The sequence below is a fragment of the Vigna unguiculata genome, chromosome 4, assembly GCF_004118075.2.
Source record: "Vigna unguiculata cultivar IT97K-499-35 chromosome 4, ASM411807v1, whole genome shotgun sequence".
Taxonomy (NCBI): Eukaryota; Viridiplantae; Streptophyta; class Magnoliopsida; order Fabales; family Fabaceae; genus Vigna; species Vigna unguiculata.
In genome coordinates, this window is record NC_040282.1 from 40,945,767 (window position 1) to 40,965,708 (window position 19,942).

At 29.8% G+C, this 19,942-nt stretch overlaps 2 protein-coding genes across 2 annotated transcripts; both read left to right on the forward strand.

Moving 5' to 3' along the window:
- The first annotated feature begins 1,481 nt into the window (after window positions 1–1,481).
- LOC114181426 (bidirectional sugar transporter SWEET6b-like) lies at window positions 1,482–12,731 on the forward strand. The gene is made up of 7 exons (XM_028067877.1): window positions 1,482–1,554; window positions 9,944–10,016; window positions 10,282–10,318; window positions 10,530–10,746; window positions 11,239–11,400; window positions 11,507–11,629; window positions 12,404–12,731. Exons 2-7 carry the CDS (start codon window positions 9,974–9,976, stop codon window positions 12,557–12,559), a joined length of 738 nt encoding a protein of 245 aa, XP_027923678.1. The 5' UTR covers window positions 1,482–1,554; window positions 9,944–9,973; the 3' UTR covers window positions 12,560–12,731.
- A 5,562-nt stretch (window positions 12,732–18,293) lies between these two features.
- Window positions 18,294–19,901, forward strand: LOC114180913. Its single transcript, XM_028067207.1, has one exon. The coding sequence runs from the start codon at window positions 18,294–18,296 to the stop codon at window positions 19,899–19,901; it is 1,608 nt and encodes a 535-aa protein (XP_027923008.1).
- The last annotated feature ends 41 nt before the right edge of the window (window positions 19,902–19,942 follow it).

Genomic DNA, 19,942 nt, shown 5'->3' on the forward strand with positions numbered 1-19,942 from the left:
AAAACAAAGAGAGTCAAAATACACCATAATTACTCTGCCACACCACATACCCTACAGTTTATGCCACTTCAATTTTTCATCAAACATTTGATTTTGTGTCTTCTCTCTCGCTTCATTTGGCAAATGCTTATTTGCTTCTCTAACTTTTGGTGTGCGTATTACTGTTTTTTCTCTTTATTCGAATGGATCTTCTGTTGCTCATTAATTAACTCTTTATTCTTTTCTCATGAATTAGGCTGAATTAGGCTGCCTTAATCACTTCTTTTCATAGCGCATAGTCAGGTTACAAATTTTACTTCTATGTAGAGATTATCAGAAAATTAAAGATTAAATATTTCAACAAATTGATAATTTATTATAGTTCAATTATATATTTTCAACAATATTTCGATTATTATTAGTAAGGGTTAAACATGTTTTTGGTCCCTTAATTTTCAGTGAAGTTTGAAATTAGTCTATTTCGAAACTTTGAACCAATTTAGTCTTTCATCTTTCGAAATATGTGAATTTAATCTTTTTAATCAAATTTGACATTTCAAGCACGTTTTATAATAGTATTTGATTTAACATCAAAACAAAAATGTGTCAAACAGTATAAACAACTCAAATACAATCCTAAAATGCGTACGAAATATCAAATAAATCTAACAAAATCTGATTAAAAGGACTAAATCCACGTATTTCGAGAGATGAAGGACTAAATTGGTCCAAAGTTTTGAAATGGACTAATTTCAAAATTCACTTAAAATTAAGGAACCAAAATCATATTTAACCCTATTATTAATTTTAGCATAATCTAATTATGATATAGACTAACTAACCATAAATAAATAATGTTTTCCAAACTAATAATGGATTCAATATTTTGAAAACAAACAAAGCTTAAAACCCATCCTTCCAAGGTTCAACTCATGCTCTCATCTCTTATCCCAATCATGAGTAGCTAGCAGCATCCTAAGCTACAAAAATTTGAATAATAAAATAAAACCATTTCTGTTCTGTGCAAGCAACACCAATTTGCATCATCCCACTTCTCTTACAATGGCCACGTCTTTGTAGTAATCAGAAGCTCATAGACTAATCTCTTTCTCCATTAATTTTACCTCATTTCATTGGTGAATTACTTTTGCTGCGGTAACTATTCTAGCCAGCTACATTTCATTTCATTTCATTTATTTATGCACTTCTTCATTTCCTTAACTCTTTGGATTTTGGATCGAAAGTTCCATAATTAGAGATAAAACTAATTCATAATATACAGGTGAGTACAATCCTTAATTTTGTGGAAGATTGAGTTAGGCTTAAACTCCACTTCTAATATAGTATCAGAGTTAATTTAGAATCTATGTTAACAAACTTTTTTGGACATTCTGTTCCACCCACTATCGGACCGCTAGAGATTAGGCTTAAATACCTTCTTCTAACACTTTGCACTGACCGATTTGCTTATAAATACATTTGGAATGTTTCTGTATGATCATCCATAACCTCTTTCAAACATTTCTCAGCTCAGCACAGAACTTTATAGCAGAGAGAAACAACACTCGAGAAAAGGTGTGTTCCATTTTCTTCTCCTTCTTCTCTCTCATTTTAGTGTGTGCTTACATTTACACTTTACATTGCTACTATTTTCTGTTTGTTTTTTGGGTTAATGGAGACAAAGAATCTTGGCCATGAAGATGATGTAGTAACCGAAGAATCTTTCATTGCTGTAACCAAGAAATGAAATTTTTTTTGACCTACCATAAATTATATAATTATTTTTTTCTTACTTTTATTTTAAGGGTGTTTTTAGGAGGAAATATATTTTTTGTTCCTCATAGCCATGTATTGTTTTCTCCTCGAGCATAATTCTGAAGACCTTTGTCTCGTTGAAAATGTTGACCACGAGTCACTATCTCTAAAAGGAAAACTTAATCTTCGTCTACGTATAATTCTTTCTCCCATGTACGTATGTGTTAATTAACTAATAATTTGGTATTTTACAAGTTTATTTGAATGTCTATTTTGTGATAATTCTATACCAATATAGAGGAAAAATAAATTATATGATATTTTTATAAAAATCAAGTTTATATGAAAATATTTTTAAAGTATGATTTGACATGTTTGTGATAACATGTACAATAAGTATAAAACTTCTCCTAGATAAGTCATAAATTTATTGATGGATGTGAAAAATTACATAAGCCAACATATTTAATATTTAAAAATACAAATAAATATATATTTTCATATACAATAACAATAACAAATTTAATATAATATTTATACTTATATCAAATATTTATTGAAATATGTCGACGCAATAAGTATACGATGTTTTTTTTTTGTTTGAAAATTTTGGTTTGGATTTGGTATAGATTAGGTTATTGGGATGTACGAAATAGTCTATTCTTATCTCTACTTATAAGATAATAAAATAAAAATGTAAAACGTATTAAATTTCTTCTATAAGTTAAATCAACTTATGCACAGAAGTTAAATCAAATTATGATAAAGAAATTGTTTTATGTTTTAGAAATTTTAGAAATTCTTTTTTCTAGTTGCAATTATTAAAAAAGTTATTTTAAAAGATGATACTTTTTGAATTAAAACTAAGAAAATATTGTCTGAAGATTAAATATTTAAGTGTCGTTTAAGTGTAAAAATTATAGTAAAGTATGAAAGTGATTTTTTTCCAAAATAAATATAACACTTTAAGATAAGAAAAAGTTGAAATAGGTGGGCTCTAAAACGAGAGTCACGTGACTCAAAGATGTTATTTTTGAGCCCCATCTTCATTTAATGTAACTAATAATTTAAGGTTCCTCTTTTCTACTTTGAGTAATGCAATTAATTCTTTGCGTTTTAGAAAAATAATCACTCTACAAATTACATATTTTCACTAATAAAATAAACTATATGGTTGTTGTCTTTCAAATCCATTTTATTTATAACTCGTTTGTAATTTTATTTTGAAAATAATAACACAGGTACGAATATATCTCATGAGATTTTTAAAATATGAACTCACAAAATTTTAATATACTCAACAACTCTATTATTTATTTTTGTGTAAATCGTCAATTATAAAATATATGAAAGAACTTAACCACAGGTAACCATCATTTTCGTTGGCGTCCTTTTTAACTTTCTCAGATTGAACATTAAAAGATTTACGAGCATGTCTACTATTTATCAATAATATTTTTAAAAAAATCAAATATATTATATTTAAGATAATAAAAAACATATGATATGGATATATGAAACAATCCCCACCTATATTTTTTATATCTATAATAGTAGTGTGACATCATCTATTTGTATTATAAAACACTATTAAATCAAACAACAAAACAAATAACATTTAGAAAAACAAAAATAAATTAATATGTATAATAATTTGTCATTCCAATAATTTGAATTAATAATATTCATTTTGAATATTTATCAACTCAATATTATCTATATAAATATAAACAACTTCTAAAATATTGAACACCCACGACCAACGCTTTAAACTATTTTTCATTTAATGGTTTACTTAATAGTTAGGCAACCTAGATTATTAATAGGATAACTTTCGAAAACCACATGAGACTTAAATATTTTATTAATATTGTACAATTATCATAAATCCCAGTCAGTTTCTCATCATGATGCCGTTCTTTCAATATTAGTGGAACTTGAAATTTTATAATTCTTAAAGTAATTCAATATTTATACTATATCAATATATATATATATATATATATATATATATATATATATAATTTTATCTTCTTACACATTTGTGATTCTTCATAAATTATACTAATGTGATTTATTATTAATTATACATCTATTATTCCTTAAAAACTTAATCTTGTTCTAACATAGTGTAATATATCTATGTCACATAGTAATTCATTTAACATAGTCACTAGTGTATTTTAGAGCTTTTACAGCGCTGTATATGCCTCGGTTCATGCGGACCCGCTGCATAAAAGCACGCGGTGGCAGTTTTGTAATTAAATTGAACTTTTATGCCTCGGTTGTCATAATAACCGAGGCATATAGTGCTAAAAAAATTTGACCACTGCGTTGACCCCTAATTTGAATTTTTTATTTTTTTTTACTGAAGGAATATGCCTCGGTTCTGTAATAACCGAGGCATATAGTGCTAAAAAAATTTGACCACTGCGTTGACCCCTAATTTGAATTTTTTATTTTTTTTTACTTAAGGAATATGCCTCGGTTCTGTAATAACCGAGGCAGTAAGTGTAATATATGCCTTGGTTCAGCACCTACCCGAGGCAGTAAGTGTAGAATATGCCTCGGTTTCGAATAACCGAGGCAGTATCCCTTCGTAGGGTTAAAAAACCCCAATTCCTTCGTTGTTCTGCCATTTCATCTTCTCCGTTTTTCTGCGAATTCGTCTTCTCCGGCCAACCTTCAGTTCTCCGACGACCAGCACCACCTTCACGCACAGGTCCCATCGTCCGGCGCACCTCCGGCGCACCTCCGACGCTCCAGCGCAGCTCTGCGCCACCGTCCCGCACACCTCCGACGTTCCAGGGCATCGTTTCGTCGCAGCACCGCACCGCCGCGGCTTCTTCTTCTTCTTCGACCCACCACCACCGTCGCTGCACCTTTGAGGAGTCGTGCACTGCGTGGAGGAAAGTGAGCGTCGTTGGAGGAAACACAAAGACGGGGAAGGGAACGGAGTGTGTGTGAAACTTCGACGAAGTTGAATTCCGTTTTCTTGAAGTAGGGTTTGGGAAAGTGGACCGCCGCCACTCTAGCTCGGCGCGTTTGTGGCAACGAGAAGGGTTTGGCGACGGAAGCAATGGCGGAGGACAGCGCAGCCATGGCCGCGGACGGTGGAAGGTTTCAGTGTGTAACAGGAGGTTCTTCCGGTGCCGCTGCGTGTTTTTTTTTTGAATTTCTGATGCTCATTAGGCCTCGGTTCTGCGAGAACCGAGGCAGTAAAAATTAAATATGCCTCGGGTTGTAACCGAGGCATAAAATACTAGTTTTTTACCTCGGTCGTATATGCAGCGGTTGCGGACCCGAAGCCAAAAGCTGAAAATAACCGCTGTCATTTCCCTTCCCTGCACTAGTGAGTGTAATATATCTATGTCACTAAAGTGTTAGTTTATTTTTCTTGTTCTAACATTTAATTGTCATTAAAAAATTATAAGGTGACTAAATAGTAAGTTGAAAGAGAGGGTGCGAGAGATTATGGGTTCAACTTTAAAAAAATATTAATTATCACTAAAGTGTTAATATATTATAACTTGTCCATTATTTATTATTTGAGTGATGTAGTTTAAATTGAATTAAAATCACTTAAGTATTTTAATATATTTATTATCCTAAAGTTTTAGCTTTTAGAGAGATGCTAAATCACGAACTAGACATTAAGCATTATTATGAATGCAGACTAGTAGAAATTTATTTATTCAATTCAAATTTTACTTGCAAATCCAAACTACATGTACAAGAAAAAAATAGGGATATAAGAGAAAGGAAAAAACTTACTAAAAACAAAAAATCGAATTAGACTGTCATATGTTATGCCATTTCTAATTCATACTCTCTAAATTTAGAAACGTAAAAAGTTAGAAGTTTTTCTTAAAAAAATGTTTAAATAAATGAAGAATATATTTATTTTATAAATTTCAATAATAAAATATTTAAATTCTCCTTTTGGCTTAAATTTTCGCATACAACACTTTCATGTTTCATATTTCATTTTATCTATATATAATAGAACTTAGTTAGAATTTATCCATAATAAGTATTTTTGTATAATTGCCAAATTTGTATTTCTTATACATGGTAATGTTTTTTTTTTCTTGTTATAGTAATTATTTTAAAAATCATATTTAAAAATCTTTTAATCAATTATATAGTATTCTAGTATATTTATAAGTCTTACATATCTTAGAAATTAACTTAAGAAATCGAATAAGCACACTTTCTTCTCTTAATTTATTGATACTTTTAGTGACAAAATACAATAATAATTAACTAACTTTTACATTTTTCTTGCAAAGACAAAAGATGTAACCTTTAAAAAGGTATAACATCCTTTAAAAGTCAAAACCTATGACAACTTATATAGACTTATTGAAATGCATATATTTAATATATATTACCATAATGAACTTATGATATGTTATATTAGTTGAAATTAAATTCTTTTAAATACAAAATAAAAGTAAAGATAGAAAAATGAGATTAATTAAGCATGCAAAGAAAAATTAATTTTATGATAATGTTTTAAAAATAGTTTACATCAAGAAAATTATATTAAGTCTTAATAGTTATTGAAATGATTACTTAAAAGGATTAGATCAGTTAGACTGGATCCCACAAACCAAACACGAAAGTCTAGAAGAAGCTAAACTTGTAGTCTGAACATTATCATCACCTATTTAACTTTATATTTTTATTTCCTTTTAAAAATAATAAACTTAATATAAAAAAAAAAAACATTTTCACTATTTGATCCATGAAAAACTTGTAAGAGACAAAGTTACTTTCTGCCCATCAAGTCATGATAATTAGTATGAGTTACCCCTTCCTAAAACATCTTTATCAGTTCACTTTTTTTTTTTCACAACTTTAACTTCAAATAATATATTATCATTTTATATAAAAATATTAAAATAATTTTCTATGTTCTCTTCTTGTAAAAAGAAAATATTTTCTGTGGCTTGTAATAGCCAAATTCAACACAAATAAATTGTCATGGACAGATAAAGATGAAGCATACCTAGGTTGCTCTTATCTATAACAAAGATATAACTTTATCTTTATAAGCAAAAACAAAACCCACCGAATTCATATTTTTAGATATTCAATACATCAAATAAATTAGGATTAAATATGTTCTTTGTAGTTCAAGTTTCATTAAAATTTAGAACTAATCCTTTTTAAAGTTTTTAATTAATTTAATTTTTTATTTTTAAAAATACATGAAATTAATCATTTTAATCAAATTTTTTTAAATTTATTTGACATTTCAAATACATTTCATAATAGTATTTAAATTGTATATCCCATTTAACATATTTTTTTTTAATGTTAACTCAAATATTATCTTAAAATGCGTTTAAAACATCAACTAAACTTAACAAAATTTGATTAAAATGATTAAATCCACACATCTCTATATATAAATGACTAAATTGATCAAAAATTTCAAAGAAAGACTAATTCCAAATTTCATTAAATCTTGAAGGATAAAAATACATATTTAATCCCATAAATTTTTGTGTACCTAATTTGTGATTCTTTCTGTTCTTTCCTAATATTAAATAAAGTAGAAGTTTGACTGTAACAGGCGGAAGGGGTAGAACATGTTTGCTATTATTCGTTAGAACTTCATAAAATTAAGCCAAGAAAAGAAATATTTTTTATTAGATTTTAATATATATTTAATCTATAACAATTAATACTTATATATTAGTTTTAGTAATTATTCTTTGGTGCATGATTTTTGCTTTTCACACAGTTTTGGCATGTCATTGTTATTTCCATTAATATCTTTTCATAATATGTACTAAATTATCCACAATTATTAAATTTTTAATTTTATCCATTATTTTCTATTATTGTAAATGTGATAACTTCCCTAATTATATATAAAACCAATTCAAGAAAGAAGATAATTTAGTGGCAAGTTTTAAATACTTTTTTTAATATTTAATGTTAAATTTAAACACAGTCACGTTCTTTCAAAGATATTGCATAATTAAAATTCTTAATTATGTTTACTTTTCAGTAAATATCTTAATTTCATTTAATTGTGTTATATTTTAAATGTTTGGAAAATTTAAAAAGTCAACGTATTATTATTCATGTTTATTATCAAGTTAGCTAACATGTGTCTTATTATCTGTGTTTCATTTAATCTTTTCTTTAAAGATTTTCTCATTCAAATTAAAAGAAAAAAGTTAATGAACAAAAATTAATCATTCGGTAAATCATTATACATAGTTCACGATAGTAATATGTATTGAGTGTAAAAAAAAATAATCTCAGTTAGTATGAAATTATTAATCTCAGTTTTTTTTTTTCATCTTCTAGTTAACTTTTGGGATTTAGAAGATCTCTTTCATGTATCAAAACATATGCTTGAGCAAAATGATATATTCATAGGAGACCAAATAATCAACAAATATGTTAAGAATTAAAAATTCACAACCTGTAATTATTATATAAATACACGTAATTATATATATATATATATATATATATATATATATATATATATATATATATATATAAAGTTGTGATAAAAATAAACCACTCGATTATGTATTTATAGATTGCAATTGAATAGTAATATGCTATTCTATATATTATTTCCTCAACGTTAAAAAGAAAAAATTTTACAAAATATTTCACATTTTCCTCTCATATATTTTAAAAAATAATTATTACATCTTTCTATAACAAGACTTCATAATACACATTTTTATAAATAATTAAGACATTAATTTGCTTTCTCGTCCAATTAGCTATAACTTGTAATGAAGGTGACCAATATTCTCCTCCAATTATTGTATTCACTACTAAGGATAAAATAATTTATTTTAGTATTTAATGTTTATATAATTATGATTACTGTACATAATGACAAATAATTTGATTTTAAAAAAAAAAACTTGAACTACACATAAAGTAAAATGAAGAGATACATAAATATCTCATTGAAATCTAACACTGCATGTATTGACCGAAACAATCTAGTAAAAAAAATGGAAAATCTGACTAAATATTTCTTTAAAAACAGTACAAATACTAATTTCAAAAAAGAAATGAGAAATAAAGAAAAACATTTTACATGCATATGCATATATAATAGTCATATTTAAATGTAACTGAATTATTTATAACTATATAAAAAAAATTTGTCCTACTCTAAATTATTATTTTAAAAATTAATTATTTTATAAATAGTTTATTTTTAATATTTTTTTAAAAATATATTTTGTCTTTTATAATTATTATACAAACATTTTTTTTACATATTTTATTTTCCTAATTTTATATTTAATAACTATTTTAAAATTAATTATTTACTTTTATCGATTTTAATTCAAATTTCTATAAAAATTAAAAAATATAAACACGTGTTTTCCATAATATAAAGAAAGATAATTGCTACTTTTATATCTATATTTCACTTTTTAGTTGTACTTCTAATTATTATTTTAAAAATTAATTATTTATTAGTAGTTTAATCTTAATCGTTTCTAAAAGTTTCTTTTATCTTTAACAATTATTTTAAAAACTTATTTCGTATACATACTTTTTTTTAAATATTAATTTTTATTTTAAAAATTAATTATTTTATAAATAATTTATTTTTAATCATTATTTTAAAAACCTATTTTATTTTTAACAATTCTTTTGTTTAATAACTATTTTAAAAATTAATTACATATTTTAGAAATAAATATTACTAATCTTAACTCAAATTTATATGAAAATCAAAAAATAAAAACACAAAACTATTGTTTCGTTAATTTAAAATAATTCATTTAATGCATTATTAATTTTTATGAAAATTAAAAAAATACGAATAATCATTAATTGTGCATAACATGTTTACACTGCTGACTATATGAATAATCCCTGGCTGTCTCTCTCTTTCCCTCTTCCTAATCCTAATGTGTCATTAGTACCTAAAAAAATAATCATGGATTTCATTCATAATTAATGATAAGATTGAAATTCAACCTTGGGTTAAAAATAACTCAATTTCATGTAATTTTTATTTCTTTGAATATGTATTTTTCCAGAAATATAAAATGAAAGTTCTAGTAGGTAAGTATATGTAGCTGTCTCTGGCTGGTACCGGTTCCCAACCTCATGCATTCTCTTTTTCTCTTTCTCTTTCTCTTTCTCACTCTCTCTTCCATTCTGTGATTTTCTGTTGCATTATTAATTCTCTCTGCAGAAAAGGAAAAAAAAAAAAAAAAAACTGAGAATGGTGAACCCTGCAATTGCTCGTAACGTCGTCGGAATAATAGGTTCTTCTCTTTCTCAATTTTTCAATCTCTCAATCTTAACATCAATTTTTTGTGTTGCTTTTACCGTAATCGTTTAGTCAATCGATTTGGAATATAATCATGTTATTGATTGGAAGCATCTACTGAACTTGAACTTGCTCATAATTAATTTTAACCATTCTCTTCGTAAATGTACTTAGTTATGCTTGAAGAGTAAATTACAAAAAAGTAATAATGACGAAAACAAATTTTAAACGGTTTAGCATGATCGTGTTCTTCTGTGCAGGCAATGTCATCTCCTTTGGCCTGTTCTTCTCACCTGCGTAAGTAAACGCTTGTTCTTCTTCTTTGCTCTGTTTTCCTTTTTTTTCTTCGTCACTTGTTACATGTCGTTTTCAGTAATTAGTCTAATTTATGTTGCTTTTCGAAATAAGTAATTTATACATTAACAGAGGAATCGATAAAATTTTGCATTATCATCTAATCAGAATTGGAGTTATTAGAAATTTTGATTGGTTTTGAAATGAAGTGCAGACCAACTTTCTATGGAATAGTGAAGAAGAAGAGCGTGGAAGAGTTCAAGCCTGATCCTTACATAGCAACGGTTCTGAATTGTGCTTTTTGGGTGTTCTATGGAATGCCTTTTGTGCATCCTAACAGCATTTTAGTTCTCTCTATCAATAGTGTTGGGCTTGTGTTCGAGTTTTTCTATCTTACCATATATTATATGTATGCCAACAACAAAGGGCGGGTGCGTATCTTTTCCCTCTCATTATGCCCATTCATTTCAACATTTTCATTATATAACATGGTCCCACTTTAATACCCTTTTCTCTTCGTATAATGTCTAGAATCACCTATATTTAGCTCTCTTTTTGACTCTTTTGTACTCATCTTTCAAATATGTATCAATCATCTCACTGTGGTTTTCAAATAGTCCTCTCACGGACAAATATTGGGGTAACCACTCATTGGAACTTAAATATATATTATGTATGCAAAAGTTGGGTTAATCGATTTGGTTTGTTAATTGTTAATAAGTGATAGATTTTTATTGGTTGTACTGCATATTTTAGAACTAACTCCAAAACACTCATACCTGCCAAATCAATAGCATATCTTTAGTTTAAAGAGATGCGCAAGATCAAAGAAACTTTTGTTCTTTTCAAATGTTCTGCCATATTTCATTACCTTTGAAATTGAATATTCTCATTAACACTAACTGTCTCTTCCCTAACTTCAGAAGAAGGTACTGATTTTCCTTCTCATCGAGCTTATTTTCTTTGCTGCCGTTGCTCTTGTAACAATGCTGGCACTGCATGGCACAAAGAAAAGGTCATTAGTGGTTGGTATTCTCTCTGATATCTTCAATGTTATGATGTATGTCTCTCCTCTCACAGTTATGGTAAGTCTTCTATATTTAATAAGTTTCTATATATCACATAGCTTATACATACTAGTTAATTTATAACATTTTTCACACCATAGTCTTTGTATGCATGATGAAACAGGCAAAGGTTATAAAAACTAAGAGTGTGAAATACATGCCATTTTGGCTCTCTGTGGCTAACTTCCTTAATGGTCTGTGTTGGACAACATATGCTCTCATCCACCCCTTTGACCTTTTTGTGCTGGTAAATAGCAACTTCACTTCTCACCTTGTTGTCCTCTTATTGTTTCTATTTCTGGTGAATCATCCCAAATGGGTTGGTTTGAGTGAGAATGAATTCAGGGTCTTAAACAAGTAGTTAAGGAATCAAAATTATTATGTCTGGGGTACGGACAAAAAAAATTGGTTGGAAAATATTTAAATCATGACATGTGAATAGAAAAAATCTGATTACAGAAGCAATCTATTTAAGGGTTTACGGACTTAAATTAATTTAATTACCATAAATAAAGCGGATCGATTCATATCGAAGACAAAATAGTTCATTTAGTCAATAAAAAGAAATTTGTCCAAAATTTATATTTTTCTCTCATAATTATCTTTAGTATTAATATTATTTTCGTTTATTTTAAATATTTGACAATGTACTCTTCCACTATTAAAGAAATAAACACCACTTTCAATTTAAAGCTTTTAAATAAGACCAAATCTTTACATTTTTATTAACATTTAGAGATTAGGGTTTAGCCTCTAGCCCAAACCCATTAATTATTATTATTATTATTATTACTATTTTCATTCTTCCCTTATATACACTCCTTTCTTATTTCACAATCAATTCAGTTGGCTTTATTTTTTAATTTTTTATAATAAATTGGATGTGGTAAGAAAAAGATTCAGATAAAAATAATGTTAAGAATACTATCTAAAATGTCAACTTCTATCATTATGTAAACAACTATTGTGTATCATTATTAATGTTTTTCATTTTTGCCCTTACCTTTGTAAACTATTTCAGATCAGCAACGGTATTGGAGCAATCTCGGGACTAGTTCAGCTGATGTTATATGCTTGTTACTGTTCCTGCAAGAGTGAAAAAGATGATGATAGTGATCTTAATTTGAAACCCTCTGGGGTTCAGCTCTCCAACCTAAATGGAACAGTGGCAGTGTGATTACACATCAATATGCATTCATAACTTCTTTTTCTTTTATTTTCTGTTTACTCCTTCTTCACCTTATACTTCTTTCTGCCTCTTCAGTTTCAAATGCAAGAAACAGATTTATGAGTAGACATATAGAATGTTTGCTTTTATAATATATATGCATGCTTAATGCTAAGATTTACTTTGGATTTTATTTTCAAGTTTTGGAACTGTCAAATGTGTAAATACTTCATGAAACAACTGAACTCACAGTTAAATTTGATTTTCAAAGTTATATAATTAATTTGGCTATAGGGTATCTTTAGCGAAACTAATTTATACGATAGTTAAGAATTTATAAGCTAATTGATAGCAGATAAGTAATTTGTTAATTGATAAACTTCAGTTTATAAATATATTATATTTGATAATGATGAACTACTTAATAAATGTAAATTCACATAATTATATAATAAATTTTATTAATAAATAAAATTTAATTTTTTAGGAAAAAAGTTATTTTATAATTATGAGTATTACTTTCTTTTTTAAATAACTAGTTTTAAGCCGTTCTTAGGTAGTGGTTTACATGTGTGTTTATTAGAAGAGATCTAGAGATTAAAAAAAGAAAAAAAAGTTTGTAATTAAATTTGTATTTTAGTACATCTATTTATTTTTAATTGCATTTTTTAATATTTATTTGGATAAGTCGTTTTATTTAAATGAGTAATTTTATGTTTTATTTTTATTTTTTATATAATTAAAAAATCATTTAAATTATTATTACATTGAAATTTTTAATAATTTTTGTTATGCTAAATCTTTATGTAAGATGATTTAATAAAATATTAGTTATTTTACTTTAGAATGTTTTTTTTTATAATTTTCATTTGCTTAATTAGATGAATAATGTAATAAAATAATAGTTACTTTATTTTAAAATGTTAAATTTTTTGTAGTGATGAAGTAAATTGGATATTTCACATAGTATGAAATATGACCAAAAGGTTAGAAATATGACCCAATAATAATATATAAATTAATGCAAATATCGCAGGTTGTTTTTTTTTTATAAGATTGACTTAAATTTAATTTCTTAAATTAATATAACAGCTGTATATATTCTAACATTATAAAATATCTATGAGATATTAATAAATAATACATTCTGATATGATATAATAATTAATTATTTAAGATCTTTAAGATATTACGATTAATTATTTAAAAACTTATAAATTAAGTCAACAAAAATTGAAAATAGTATAATTATTAATATCTATATAAATTAAATAAAACAAATTTAAATTGTAAAAATATTATAAATTACATCAAATATAACTAAAAAAATAACTGGTTTTTAATTTATAGATTAAAAACTTTAAAAAATATTTTATGTGTAATTTTAAATTAGTGAGACTAATTTATAATTTGATTAAATAACTAGTTTATTTACTTTAAAAATCTACTTTTAGAAGTCAGTTATGTACATAAGGTGAGATAACATGATATGTAATGATAAAATGAAAGAAAAATGGAGAAAAAAAAACTGTAATTATGTTTAGTATATAATATATACATATAATAAATTAAATTTAAATTTTATAAAATAATGTAATTCTTAAATGGACGTATAATTAAAACTTAGAACTTAAATTTGTTCCGGCTTATATAATATAAAGTAATTTTACTTTTAAATATTTTCAAGTAATACACATTAGTGTAGGAAAGAGATCATGCCGCGATTATTTTGGCCTTTTGACTTAGGTTTTATACCTGAGACATATGTTGACGAAGTAAAAAAGAATTTGTTTATGCATCGGTTATAAATTGAGGCATATGCAAGGGTTAGTGTCTTGGTTTTGAAGGGAATCGAGGCCTAATGAGCATAACAAATAAAAAAAATGTATTTTTTGAACCAATAACAGCATGACATGTAGCCATAATCCTTGTACACACACCTGCACCAACCATAGTGTGTTACATCATCATCTTCATCCTTCTTTCAAAACAGAAACTCTAGCCACCTTTCAAACCTTAAATGCCGCCAGTGTGTCGTTATCACCATCTTCTACCACCGCATCACACCGAAACAACTTCATGATGCCTCCATTCATCTTGCCGGTAATGAAAAACAATCTCTCTTCACCTCCATATCAGAATAAAAAATGTGAAACCACCAATAAAGGGATGTGACTTGAGGCACAAAACTCTGCCATTAGTTTAAAAATTTCAAAACAACAGAAAGAATAAAATTTTATAGAGTTTGTCTCAATTCTAAGTACAATCGAAGCATAAAAGTTTAAAAAATTACAAATGTGTCACCATATCTTTATATGTCTCGTTTACACATGAACTGAGACATATAAAACACTCTAAAAAGTCTATTCTGCACTAGTCAATAAATTCAAATATCTTATAATAAATTTTGAATAACTTTAATATTATATAAAAATAATAAAATTAAACCTAAATTAACCTTAAAATCAAATTAATAAGTAAAATTCGTCTTTCCCCGATATATGGATTAAATATATTCTTACTTAAAAACAGTTTCAGAAACGTATATGTGAAAAATAGAAGAAGTTTGATAGATTTGATGAGAAAGGAATAATTATTATTATTGTTAACTTTTAACAATACAACCTATAATAAAATATTTTAATAACAAAACTTAATGTGTGTCTTGAAAAATAAATTTTGTCAAAGTTTTTATAAAAGAAATTTTATCAAAAATATCATAGTACTTAATTTAATTATCTTTCAAAACTTTATCTTTGATAACAAAATCTATAAAACAAAAACCCTTCTTCTTTTGTTTCTGTGTCAAATCTCACTCACGCAAAGGTCACAGAAAGCTCATTGTTTTGTTACTTCATTCTCTCCATTTGTATGTGTTTTATGTGTTTTCCATGTAATTAAGAAATCATGTTTATGAATAATAAAATAGTCATTTTAAGAAGTATGAGGTTCGGTTAGAAATTATGGGGTGCTGAAAGAAATAGTCATGCAATTGAGACATCACAAGTTTAAATGGTCCTAATTGGACCATTGAAACATACCAACACCAGGCTCAACCTATAATTTGGTAACAGCACCTTTATTCCAAATAATAATATATTTAAATATAAGATAAACCTAAATAATTTTTTAAAATATTTAATTTATAAATATCAATTCTATGTTATAAAATGTTAGTATCATAAACAATAATAACAAGGTTTTAGAAAAAAAAAAAAACATTACTAACTACGCTGTTAGAAAATTAAGTTTATTACTAGCTAAAGAATATGTTTTCAAATTGCGATGCATCCATTTTTTTTATAATAAATAGAATTAAAAATGTAATATAACTATTATTACAATAAACAGTAATTATCCAAACATAAAATTAAAATTTTAATAAAATATATAAATTTAGTTTAATTATTTTTGAGTTTGAGAATTTTCAATTAATTGAGTCACTAATAAATTTTTGTGATCTATTTAGCACTAATAAATTTATTTTGTTAAATTGGATGTCCGTTGTTAATTTTTTCTATTAAGAAGCTTATGTAGTTATTATCTTGTTATGTCATATATCTCTTTGTTGAGTATCACATGTCATTTTATTATTTTATCACTTTAAAATTTTAAATTTTAAAATTTTATAATTTGTGATTTATAATTCTATAAGTTTATAATTTTTACTTTTATTATAATTTAAAATTGTATAATTATTAAATTATGATTTTATTATTTGAATAAAAAATAAAAGTATATTATAATTTTATATTTCATAAAATTATAACAACTTTATTTTTGAAAAATCTTATATACTCCTATCTTGGGAGAGATAGTTTATTGAATTCCGAACAATGTTAAAATAAAAGTCTTATTGCATAGCAATATCATATAATTAATAAATTTTTCAATAAAAATAATACATTACTACTTATATCCATAAAATTTATACAAATTTTTTCATATAATACTTTTATTTAACCAAATGAATTTTTCATTATTTATGGGAGAAAAAAAAAACCTTGCACCAAACCTTTGGACAAATAATTTTATTATTTTAATTTAAAATTATATAATTATAAAATTATGATTTTATTATTTTGAATAAAATTTGAAAATATGTCATAATTTTATATTTAAAAAAATCATAATTTTATAATTATACAACTTTGAATTAAAATATTAAAATTATAAAGTTATATAATTATGTAATTACACAATTATAAAATTATAATTTATAAAATTGTAAAATAAAAATGTTAGTACATGGCCGAGTAGTACTCGGCCTAATGAGAAGAAACTGGCCGGGATCATCCCGGCCCAGATAGGGGCGTCCCCACGTGATGGCCCAACCGCAAAGGGCTTGGTTCCAGCGCAGCGCTGGCAGCCCAGTAAGCGCAGCGGCCGTGTGCTTCCCGGCCCTTGTGGCCGAGTACACCCCGGCCCAAGGGGCAGCGGGCTGAACATGCGTTACAGAGGGGCATCATGCCAACAGACGGCCAAGAAAGGAAGGAGTTGATATTGGAGAAGTACAGACGGCCAAGAAAGGAAGGAGTTGATATTTGAGAAGTACAGACGGCCAAACCCTAAAAAGGAAGGAACTGATATGTGAAAAGTACAGATGGACAAACTCTGGAATGGAAAGAATTGATCTTTATTAAAGGCACAAAAGAACAATTCCTGCCAATAAGGAAAGAGCCGATGCGTGCAACCTCAATCGGAAAAGAAGGAATCGATCCTCAAATACAAACGGCCCGCAAATATTAATAACAGGTCCATTAAGAAATCAGTATAAATTAAGGCCTAGTGAACAGGTAAAGGTACACTTTTCTGATTAACTTACTACTACCCATATCAATCACTCTCTAACTTGAGCGTCGGAGTGCCTGCAGGTACCCCCACCCCCGGAGTGCATACGGTTGGGAGTGCAGACGGCTGGGAGTCTCAGGAGGAGTCCAGGGAGGAACAGGAGGAGGTTCGACACAGAGGGTTCTTGAGACCGTCTGGTTCCGCACCTAAATAGTATCGATCAGGTACAATTGGCGCCCACCGTGGGGCCAGACAATTCTCAAGTAGGATGGTGTCGACAAGAGCAGCAGTCGATCATAATTCAGTAGCAGCAGAGATGCAACGAGAGATGAACCGCCAGTTGGAAGAGTTAAGGCGCAAGAACCAGGAAGAGTTGAATGCCCTAAGAGAGGAGAACCAACGGATGCGAGCGCAAATTGAGCAGAATCCCCCCCACAGGGAGGAATCCCGCAGCAATGAAGAGGGAGGGGATGGTACCGGACGAGACGAGTCCCGAGCACAAACCGCCACCAACCAAACAGAAGCAAGGCCCAGAGCAGCCAGACGCCACCCCTTCGTGGACGGGATCATGGAAGCAGAACTTCCCGCGCGCTGGAAGGGGTTAACTATGAGCTAGTACAATGGCACTACTGATCCGGAGGAGCACGTGGACATCTTCACCACCCAGGCAGGATTGTACACTTCGGACGACGCAATCCTCTGTCGTATTTTCCCAACATCCCTGAAAGGGCCAGCACTCAATTGGTTCACACGATTGCCACCCAACTCTATCGACTGTTTCGATACGTTGGCCACCCATTTCGGCATACAGTTTGCCACTAGTAAGCCACACCACCTTACTTCTCTGGCATTGGTAAATATACGACAGGAAAAAGGAGAGTCTCTAGGGGAGTTTATGGAACGATTCAGAAAGATATCCTTGAATATCTCTAATTTGAATCCTGAGGTCGCCATGCACCACCTCATCACAGCACTAAAGCCTGGCCCTTTTGTTGACAGTCTATGCAAGAAGCCCGTGAACAATCTAGACGAACTTCGGACCAGGGCCACTAAATTCATGCAGATGGAGGAATTGAAAGAATTTTGCAATACAACTCGATCGGATGCACAGGAGAAAAGGCACCATGATAGGGAGCGAGCGTTAGCACCCCGATCCGGCCACAGGTTCAAAGACTCTAGGCAGTCGAAATACAACAGGTACACACCACTCGTGTCCAATAGGGCAAGAATTCTGGAAGAAGCACTGAACACCGATCTAATAACAGCCCCTCGAAGGGCCCCGACTCCCCCGAACACCGACACCACCAAGCATTGTCGGTATCACCGAAATTATGGGCACACAACAGAGGAATGCTTTACCTTAAAAGACAAAATCGAGGAATTGATACAGGCAGGACACCTAAGAAGATTCGTAAAACGAGAAGGTGGGGGATTCTCCTCAAGGGGAGAACGAGAAAAGCGCTACGAGGAGCGACCACGAAGGACGTCAGAGTACCGAGATAGGGAAGGAGACCGCACCCGCAGAGGGGCCGAACCCAAAAAAGATGATGAGCGGGATACAAGAGAAAGGCCATTGAGAGGAGTAATCAACTACATCTCCGGAGGTTTCGCAGGAGGTGGGGCCACTACGTCTGCAAGAAAGAAGTATGTGCGAGCAATCCAGAGTGTCAACGCCGTGACAGTATGTCCCAGACGGCACATGCCACCCATCACGTTCCGAGAAGACGATTTCCAAGCGATCGACCCCCAGCATGACGACCCAATGGTGATATCAGTAGAGATCGAGGATTTTGCGGTCAGGAAAACCCTGGTGGACCCAGGTAGTTCGGTGGACATCCTATATTGGGGCACCCTCAGGAAGCTGAAAATTCCAGAAGAAGAGATCCAACAATACTCAGAGCCGATCGTGGGCTTCGCAGGGGAGCGAGTGAATACGAAAAGCTACGTCGACTTATTCACCAAGTTCGGGACAGGAATGGTAACACGAACGGTAAAAATCCGGTACCTTATTGTTGATGCTCACACCTCTTATAATATTTTGTTAGGGAGACCCTCGTTGAATACGCTTGGTGCAGTAGTCTCCACATATCACTTGGCCATGAAGTTTCCACCCGCCTCAGGAGACATAATCACTGTGCATGTAGACCAACTGACTGCTCGCAGGTATTACGCGGACAGTTTGAGAGAAAGACCCGAGTCTCCTCCCAGACGAGCAGTGAATAACGTTGAGAAGGTCCCAGGGGAAGCAGAAGTAGACCTGGATCCTCGGGTCAGCAGCGAGGAGAGGGTGGAACCGATCGAAAGCACAGAGGAATTCCATTTCGATGAACATCGATACACCCATGTAAGCCGGACACTTGTAAAGACCCCCGAGATGCGGAAAGTGTTACAGAGGAACGTTGATTTGTTCACCTGGAGTGCGGCCGACATGCCAGGCATCGACCTAAGAGTAGCCAGTCACAAACTGTCTATTTTTCGGGAAGCTCGGCCCGTTGCACAGAAGAGAAGAAAGATGGGTGGAGAAAAAGGGAAGCAGCCAGAGCAGAGGTACAGAAGTTAATTTCAGCAGGCTTCATCAAGGAGGCCACCTACACGACCTGG